General features: G+C 45.2%; 1 protein-coding gene across 1 annotated transcript in view; it reads right to left on the bottom strand.

The window, feature by feature from the left end:
* LOC137868092 (aryl hydrocarbon receptor-like) overlaps window positions 1–9,560 on the bottom strand; it is a 31,668-nt gene extending 22,108 nt beyond the window's left edge. Inside the window, exons 1-2 of the mRNA XM_068704617.1 lie at window positions 9,342–9,560; window positions 4,314–4,501 (exon numbers count right to left, since the gene is read on the bottom strand). Coding sequence (XP_068560718.1) covers window positions 4,314–4,501; window positions 9,342–9,382 — 229 coding nt within the window. The 5' untranslated portion in view covers window positions 9,383–9,560. The remainder of the gene's footprint in view (window positions 1–4,313; window positions 4,502–9,341) is intronic.
* Window positions 9,561–10,270: the final 710 nt, after the last annotated feature.

A 10,270-nucleotide genomic window follows, 5' to 3' on the forward strand; every position in this document is an offset into this window, starting at 1 on the left:
CAAACCCGTCTGTAGAAAGCTTCAGAACACAGAGAGGAATGAACGTGTGAAGGTTGGTGAGCTGCTGAAGTGGAGATTTCTGGATCAGACTTAATCTAATATTAACTTTTGTTGACTTTAGGAGAAATCTACAGACACAAACTATTTAAACATTACAGCCTTGTGCTGCATGTTGACATCAAACACGAGTAGGAAAAAAAGTTCTACACCCGGTATTGAGATTCTGGTAAAACCAGAAACAATATTTTTTGACACTATTCAAGCGTTCCACACACTAACCCTGCAGTGTCACACACACACACACACACACACACACACACACACACACACACACACACACACACACACACACACACACACACACACACACAGCCAACACCGAAACCACGGCAGAGTGAATCCCTCTGCAGTCACGGGGATTATTTCTTCTAATCTCCATCTATATTTACAATAGAGTGCATCTCCAAAGAGCTCTCTTTAACAACAGACTCGCCGCTGTGGGAGCATCACAGGGATTAATCACAATGTCATATCCTGTGACCACGGCGATACGCCAAATACAGTGACATCTGACGCTCTGAGCACAATCATGACCTTCTGACAACTGAGAGGAAGAAGAAGAAGAAGAAGAAGAAGAAGAAGAAGAAGAAGGAGGGAGCGAATGAGGACAGGAGGGAAAAGGGACAATCAAGAGGTTTGGCAGCTGCGAATGGCGACTCTTCCAAGAAACCCAGGAGAGTTCTTATTGGCTAATTGTGTCATCCAAGATCCTGTCAGGGTTTTCTCTCCACCGTAAACACCGGAACGATGGAGCGATTCCTCACTACGGAGATGAACCGCTGCTCATCTGCTGGAACTAACAGCTAAGAAATCCATAACGTTCAATGCTGTCGTCCAGCATCTTTTTGAGATAACGCTCAACGCTGTCTTTTAGGGTAAAAATAAGCCACTCCCACCAGTCCTCCCGTTGACTTCCTTGCTCTTCACGTCGCTCTCGCCGTCTCATATCGAAGATGTTGGACTTGCGATGCGTCTCATTCAGACACTAAGAGGTGCCTTTTGTGCTTCGGTGTCAGGCAGCCTACAGGGCCACTGACCAAGCATTGGGTATTCTGAGTTGGGAGTGAGCACAGGTTGGCATCGCAGCTGCTTTTCTATACACACATGGGTATATATATGTATATATATCGTGTATTGGACCTTACCAAGCAAATTGCCTGCAAATGCAACTAGAAGACATCAAAGATTCAGCCTCTGCAGGACATGAATGTACTAAATCAGAGCTTCAATGTGCCACTAGTCTCACCGCTAGTTGTTGAGACGTCTCTCTGGACTAGAGCAACGTTTGACCTCCCTGACAGTAACACACACACACACACACACACACACACACACACACGTCGATACAGAGCAGAGAGCAAACTAGTGCCAAGAAGCATGTCAGTGATTCTCCACACCAAATGATCTGTGACACGCCGCCGCCGCCGCCGGAAAACACCGCATGTGGCCTTTCAGCGCAGAACACCGGTAATGTGGCGCAAAGCTTTTCGGCCAAAAGGGTTTTAGTCTTGCAGGATGTTGACGGTTGCGTGCAAAACGGTCGACGGTGCAAACCGCGGCCACAGGAAACACAAAAATAATTCACTCAGTTTGGCAACCGTTGTGAGAAATGAATGGCGCTGGTTGCCATCAGTGGCATAAGCCATCGTTGGCTCTCCCGGTCTCTCCAGCTGTATGGGAGAGGGGGGTTCAGGTTATCAACAAGCTGATGTTGGTGTCACTTGAGGGACCCACAATGCAACGCTTCAACGCTGAAGGGTCAATGGATCTGTGATGGGAATCTGTTTTTAAAAAGACACAATGCTGCGTTCTATTTCAACTATTAAAAATATGAAGGTGACAAAAAATGGCAACCGTATTTGAAGTTTCAGCAACCTGAAGCTGTTGTCTCCAGCCCAGCAGCCACTTTCAAAACTCTGAACACAAGTTCCCGAGTGGACTCGTCGACTCAGCACCGCCCCCGCCTCTCACGCGTGGAGCGTGAACGACCCAAAAGGCAGACGGCAGCTGCGAAGACGGGTTCTTACGGCCCGAGAGCGGCAGCCTCCGCACCGCAGAGCCGGGGTGATCCCGGGGGTTACCGGTTTTAAGAGAGTTCACGCCCCTCTCCTCAGACTGGCTGAGAGGGACGAGCCCTTTGTCGCTCCCGACAACAACAAAGATGGCAGCTGGGCCGGATAATACGTGACAGCCAGATTAGCCGGGGCTTTTGTGTTCGACACCTACGACGTGTTCAGCTACACGCACGGCCATGAATGACCGCGAGTGTTTTTTTGGGGCCCCTCGCCAAAAAAAAAAAAAAAAAAACCTTGCCGGAAATTTAGCATCCAGCAAAAAGAGCACAAGCAGTTACCAACACATGCTACTGCTGCGTGTAGGTGAGCCCGCCTGAACAGTCCAAACAGAGCCGAGGGTTGAAGCAATGGCAGCGTTCCCAGAGTGTACTGGAGCTAAGTCCTCGCTCCGCAGACCACCCCAACATCTAATACCTCAGACGAACGCGATTCGCTCTGTTTACATGCAGCCAACAATGGCTGACCACGGGAGACGGCCCCCCGGAGCATCAGAGCTCCCCCCCCCCCCCCCTCGGGGTCCGCGGAGCCGCTTCCTTAATGCAAGAGCCCTGAGCTCGTTAATTACTTAGAGACCGTCCAGGAAGTAGGCTAATGCAGTTAGACAAGAGGGCCTGTCTATAGGCCACACTATGACCTATTGGTGCTGAAATCCGTTATCAATAATTTACCCTGACAGGACGAGAGGCCGACGAATTGTTCCATATGTTATTGAAAGGGAGCGATAAACATAACTCGAAATACAGTGGAAAATAGAAAGTGGGCTTCATTTTATGTCCTCAGGGCATCAAAAGCCTCTACGTATACACAACATGTGAACCCAACACACACACACACACACACACACACACACACACACACAATAGAAACACGAAACCGCATTTGCTACATCCGGCGGTATCACCGGCGCTGTATGCCGTCCGTCTCACCCCAAACTGCCATCTCAAAGAAGCCGCTGCCTTAAACAAACATTGCTCTGCCTTTCATTTCATGAATTCTTTAAACTCCGGGGGTTTCTCTCAATTATTCATTCAAGAGCATCCGACGGCCGCATTGCAGCATTCTCCGCGAAAGATCACCGCCTAAAATAACAACGTCTCTTCACTCTGGTGGAGAAGACCGTACAACGGCCATCAGGTCGGCATGCAACTCTCTGTTTTCTCCATGATTTTGCCGCCAAATGGATTTTGCCGCCAAATGGACGCCATGCAGAGCTCCATCTCCTGATCCTAGAATAAGTGATGCCCCCCCCCCCCCCCCCCCCACACACACACACACACACACAGATGCACAGACGTGGGTCTGTATGAAATATTGAGGAGGCCCTTCTCTGGGATGAACTCCTCTGAATGAGGCGGCGGCCGGTTGCTCCTTCTCTCGCCGCGGTGGCGGTCGCCACATCTCTGGTTTGACGAGATGAGCCGTGAGATGTTTGGGGGGAAACAAGCAGAGAGCGAGCAGCTCGGCTGTTGTGACGTTCTCGTAACGCTCGAAGGGACCCGAGCGACGGCTGAGGGCATTTAGGAGCAGCCGCTTCCTGCTTCCTGCGGCAGCGCTTGTGTCACACAGCGTATGTGTGTGTGTGTGTGTGTGTGTGTGTGTGTGTGTTTGTTTACAACTCTCATCTAATGTCATTATTTCCAGCTTTGTGTCTGTAATCTCTGCCCGTCCGGCCCTCCCATCGGTTCGTGGACTGACGTTTTGACGGCTCGAGTTTAGGCATTTTGGCCGTCGCCATCTTGTTTTTGTTCTTTTGCGACCAGACAACAAAACAAGAGGGAGGAGCTAAGTGCAGATGTTTGGTTTTTTTTTTACTTCTGGAATAGAACCCGTAACTATAAACTGTCATCAAGATGAAAGAAGACAACTGTGGGATTACCAGAACATGCATTTGTCCCCCCCCCCCCCCCCCCCCTTATGATAGAGCTAGGCTAGCAGTTTCCACTTGCTTTCAGTTTTTGTGCTAAGCTAGGCTAAACCCTATCGCAGACCTCTCTCTCTCTCTGTGTGTGCTGGACTCACACAGTAGCTCATTAATTTGATATTGATCTTCTCCATGTGACTGCTGTTATGTAAAAAGGACTCAAACCCAAGAGCAAAAACACATTCAGGAGAGCATTGGACCGCGTGACGAGCGATATGAAGCGGCACAGCGGTTCAATACAGATCCAGTGAGTTTACCAGAGAAGAAGTTCTTGGCCCGCAGGTAGCTGACGCTCAGGCGGAGGATGGAGAGTTTGTCCAGACTGGCGGTGACCTCCTCGGGGAACGGCAGCAGGCTGGCCAACCGCTCCAGCTCCCCGTTCAGCCGGTCTCGGTGCCGTTTGGACGGGTTGGACTTGGCCCCTTCGGTCGGCGCCTGCTTCACCCTGACGAGCACGACAAACGGAGAAAGAGGTCAAGTTTGAACGTCGTGGTTTTGGCTCAACATAAGCATGTGCGTTACGTTTTTTTTAAGTCACTGATGGAAACGCAGGCTGTGAGTAAGAAGAGACGTCACCCGTCGGTTCGTGGACGTTATGAGGCCTCGAGTACGGCCGTCGCCATCTTGTTTTTTTTCCCGCAACCAATGAACAGAAGTTACCGTATTTGAACGGCGAAAGAAGCGACGTAGAGACCTGTCAATCACTGTGTAGCCCCGCCCCCTAAAGCGTCCCCTGCTTTATGGTCTGTGTGACTCTAAATGTTCCATAATGTACTAAATGAACATCATGCTGTATTGAAGAAGACTGTAAACTAGAGATTGAGACCATAAACTCATGTTTACAATGTTTACTGAGGGAATAAATCAAGAGAGAAGTAGAGTCATTTTAGACTAGACTTCTATACAACCAGAGGAGTCACCCCCTGGTGGACACTAGGGAGAATGCAGGTTTTAAGACACTTCAGTATCGACTTCACTCGGCAGAACCGGAGGTTTCCGTCTGGATGTAAATTAAAATAAGTCAATATTGACTTTTTGGTTCACACAGGACACAAACAGCGGCCTCCTGAGTGAAAGTCCTGCGACAAAAGCAAAAATGATCGAAACTTAACTGTTTTATGAGAACGTCATTTTTAGGAGACTAGGCTGAATTTTTGGGGGGTAAAGTGACAAACATGATATATTATATTGTTGATGGGGAGAACATAACCTTGATTCCTGTAGAGCGCTGAGTGAGGACACATTCCGTCACAAAGGGATTTTGGATTATTGCAGAAAATAATCTCTGTGGCAAACAAACGTTTATGATACTTAACACATTTTGTTCAGCAAGATAATCTCCAAACACAAACAGCACTTTTATGATTTTTTTTTTTTTTAAAGCCTGAATACAATCTTCTGGAGGTCACATGACTTCACGTCACCACCGCGAGTGTTCTAGTGTTCTAGTGAGGACGCTTGGTCGTCTCATTTAGGCTCTTCTTAGCAACACTCAAACGCTTCACCAGAGAGGTATTTACTGACTTATTTTATATCGTAGAACAAAACGACAAACTCTCTTGCGCTTGTGTTATAACCACAGACCTTATTTCAGGCGTCTAACCAAAAACACGTTAAAAAAAACTCATCGACTTTGAGACGAGGGAAGTGGAAGTGTGCAAAAATGCAGACTCGTTTCTGGGTTTTTAGGACTCATTCTATTTGCTCTATTTGATCCGTCTGACCGGAGTTCCCGAGCAGCGATTGGTCTCTTTTAGAGACTCCTCGGCTCTGATTGGCTGTTTTAGAGACTCCTCGGCTCCGATTGGTCTGTTTTAGAGACTCCTTGGCTCTGATTGGTTGTTTTAGAGACTCCTTGACTCTGATTGGTTGTTTTAGAGACTCCTCGGCTCTGATTGGTTGTTTTAGAGACTCCTCGGCTCTCATTGGTCTGTTTTAGAGACTCCTCGGCTCTGATTGGTTGTTTTAGAGACTCCTCGGCTCTGATTGGTCTGTTTTAGAGACTCCTCGGCTCTGATTGGTCTGTTTTAGAGACTCCTCGGCTCTCATTGGTCTGTTTTAGAGACTCCTCGGCTCTGATTGGTTGTTTTAGAGACTCCTCGGCTCTGATTGGTCTGTTTTAGAGACTCCTCGACTCTGATTGGTTGTTTTAGAGACTCCTCGGCTCTGATTGGTTGTTTTAGAGACTCCTCGGCTCTCATTGGTCTGTTTTAGAGACTCCTCGACTCTGATTGGTTGTTTTAGAGACTCCTCGGCTCTGATTGGTTGTTTTAGAGACTCCTCGGCTCTCATTGGTCTGTTTTAGAGACTCCTCGGCTCTGATTGGTTGTTTTCCGTCGGGGCGGTTACAAATAAGGAGCAATAAAAAAAGAGGCAGATGAACCTGACTTTGACTTTCCGTCTCTTGTACTAATGTCACAATATAAATACAGTTTGAGCTAATATGACAGAAAGCTATTTCTATTAAAGTCACTAAATGTAGCTTAAAGTGAACAGACTTCATGTTTGGCAGATAAAGGTGGAGAAGAATCCAGCGGTGATTAGAGACGCACCGATCAATTGAAACCGTCATTTTGACTTGAATTAATAAAGTTGTTTGAAGGAACAGTTTTCAAAGCATTATTAAATAAATATTAGAGAAGGAATTATGACCTGGTCAGCTTCTTAATCAACACTAGCCATGTGCAACTATATATAAATAATTAAAACTACAAATGCCATATTTTTAAATTAATAGAAAAACTGTGTTTTGTTCTCTATTCGTTTTGAATTGTTTTTATGCAAAAAACTAACTATTATATGACGATAACAAAGTAAAGTAAAACATTTTAAAAACGGTTTATGCTTCATCATGGTTGAAATTATTTTTAGGCCTCGCTGTCAATTAAAGTTCTAAGTAATAAAATCTTAATCGGCAGATCAAACTTTTAAAATAATAAAATCTGACCAAGAATATTACAAAAGGTGCATCAGACTGCATGTCTGTATATTATTATCATTATTGTTTGATCGTTACTTTCCATTTATTATCTTTAACATTAAAAGTATTCTATGGTATTTGACCCTTTTTTTTTCAACAACCACAGGGTTTTAATTGAATTGACAGCTGATACAGACCATAATAAACAGTCCCTCACATGGTCTGAGACCCTGCAAGAGATCTCAACACAAACTGGATGATTTTAACAAGAGCGATAACATCTACTACTTTCTGTTTGTCTTTAACAGTGAACAGCTTCAGCTCCTCGGGGCCGTAAGAAGAGTTTAAACACGTTCATGAGTAGAAGTGCTCACATCCTCTGGGGACCATGAGTCGCACACACACACACACACACACACACACACACACACACACACACACACACACACACACACACACACACACACACACACACACACACACACTGTATGAACACAGAGGGGGTTGTCATCAGACAAAGATTGGTTTAAATGGGTCACAAGCCGAAAAGAGGATGGACTCCACAGCGATGTGGACCAAACACACACTGCTGAGTGTGTGTAACCTGCTTCAGTTGATTCTTTGTAAAAAGATAAAAGAAAAGAGCCTTCATCGATCCACAGGGGACAAAATCAGGTGTAATATATATATATATATATATATATATATATATATATATAATGTTATTACGGGATGATACTTAATATACAAGCCAAATCACAATTTTAACCGCATTAAAACCAAATATATTCACATCATTTAAGCGTTTTCTGTTTCTCAATAGAACAAAATGCAGTGTTGCGTTGTTGTTTACGAACATTACTGATTGGAAAACATTAACAAGTTGGATTTGATTGCTGTCTTTTGAACAACATGATTTGACAGTAGAGTGCAGGTTCATGCGCCTCGACGCTCACGGACACCGACACATGAACATCTGTTTCTGCACCAGTGATGGATGTCGGTGTGTTTGACCCGGTTGGTCTTTTATGTGTGCATGCAACTAGAAGAAGAGCAAATATTGTATCATAATTAATACCCTGATTTTATATTATTTTTTCCCCACTCAGTCTACAAGCTGTCATGTCATTTAAATAAAAGATAAACGTTGGTCAATCTGGAGATTTCAGAGTAAGTCTGTCATTATTTATGAATATGGCTGCTCAGGTGGCAGACAATTTTATTATGGATTTTTTATTATCCATGTATGGATTTTATGGATGAATCAATTGAACCTTGATATGAAAACACACAAAAAAAAGCGCAGAAAAGCAATAATTCTTCAGATTGTGAAATTCTGCAACCAGCGAGCAAATCATCCATCAGTTATCAAAGCAGTCATATGTGTGTGTGTGTGTGTGTGTGTGTGTGTGTGTGTGTGTGTGTGTGTGTGTGTGTGTGTGTGTGTGTGTGTGTGTGTGTGTGTGTGTGTGTGTGTGTGAGAAAAGCCTCGTCATGAACCACACCTCTGCACTGACCCTGCTCTGTAAACCTGAGCTCCTCTGGAACCCAAAGGTGCCTCAGTTCACCACGAGTCCTCCTCATCACAAAAGAAGGAGGATTATGGGTATTTTTCACGAGTCCTACTTTTCACTTTACTCTCTCTCTCTTTTTACAGTCAAGTCAAAGCCTTAAAACGTATAAAAGGCTATTTATTTACAAATTGCGATTTTTAACATTTTAAAGTCAACAAATACGTGTTTTTATTAATAAACGACCGATTATTAAACATCCTAAACCAAATCAAAAATAACCCGACGACGTTAAAAACAATGTCTCTGATCCTCTGAAGGGCGTTTTGACAGAAAATGGCGCAACAACCTGCACGAGGGTCCCAGCGACTCAGAGGCGTTACAACGAAAAAATAAATACAAAATAAAAAAATAAAAAAAAAACGCGCGTGTTCTTTAAATTAATTTGCAGGAGTAATGTTTTGTTTAAACAGCTCTATGAATACTAATGTAAGAGAGGAGTGGTGAAGGTTACAACCAGGCCGCAGTTGCAGGCCTGCAATAATCCGCAGGCATTAAAGGAACCCTGCGCAACGTTCTAACAGAGAACCTCCACCGTATTGTTTTCATCACAGAACATCCCGTCACAAAGCATTAATACGCACCACCCAGCAGGTGCATTGACAGTTATGGAGCAAACGAAACCTGGATGAAAGAAGGGTTCTCTAAAGGTTCTAGAAGAAGTGCTGCAGGCTCGCGGCGGGTTTGTGTATTTAGGAACTAACATCAGAATTCATACAGGCTCTCCGGGGTCGGTGTTTACTATTTAATACTATTTAATCTGGATTTACAATGACATAAATGAACGAACTTACGCTCTCTGGACTGGTTTTCTCCGCTTGCGTCCTGCATACATGACGGCTCTGCTTATATAAGCCTCCGATGAATCAACACACACACAGAGCCTCCGTTCTCCGCTACATGTAAGCCACCAGCAATATTCTGCTATAATCCTCCAGATCAAGACCGCATTCTTCAAAAAATACAACAAAAATAAATCAGAGAAAACGAACCAAAAAAAATTAAAAAAATAGCCAAACGAAATAAGTTATAGGAACAGGACCTCGGGGTTTTTGTTATGGGCCGATGCACTTCGGAGTTAAATCAAAATGTGCAGAAAAAACAACAAGAGATCGGGCAGAAAATTTAAAAATAAACCAAAAAAAAAAGGAGAAAAATAAGGAAACAGTTGCGGTCCCATCGGCCCTCACGGAAAGATGAAGTTGCTCCAAGTAGAAAGACGATGTTGAGTTTTCATCCCCATGAAGAAAAAGATGAAATTATGTGAGAGGAGCCCTCCTCATCCTCCCTCCGGGGTCACAGATACAGCGCGGCAATCTTCAAATAAACGCATAGAAAACTCCAAGTATTTAAATGTTTATAATCTACATCAGCGCTGCACTCCAATTAGCGCCGGACATGAGCTGCAAAGGAGGAGGAGGAGAAGGGGGAGGGGGGGCAGCAGCGAGTGCGCGCATTCCACTGGCGGGCACGCCCGACACAGATTTCCGACGGTTGCGAGCACGAGAAAGCTTCTCATGAAATTTTACAGGACAAGGGGGGAGGGGGGGGGCAGGACGCGACGCGCGTCCACGAGGGAGAGTCTCCTGGAAACACGGGCCCAGCGCGTCCACGCCGGCGCGTTCGCGAGCGGGGCCCCGGCGTCCAATCGGCGCTCAGATCGAGAGCGAGAGATGGAGGTTTATGTTGAGCCTGCGGTGGCCCGTGCTTGAATGTGGGTCAG

This window comes from Cebidichthys violaceus, unplaced genomic scaffold (assembly GCF_023349555.1).
Source record: "Cebidichthys violaceus isolate CVI_PGR_0920_01 unplaced genomic scaffold, fCebVio1.0.p SCAF_97, whole genome shotgun sequence".
NCBI classification, from domain to species: domain Eukaryota; kingdom Metazoa; phylum Chordata; class Actinopteri; order Perciformes; family Stichaeidae; genus Cebidichthys; species Cebidichthys violaceus.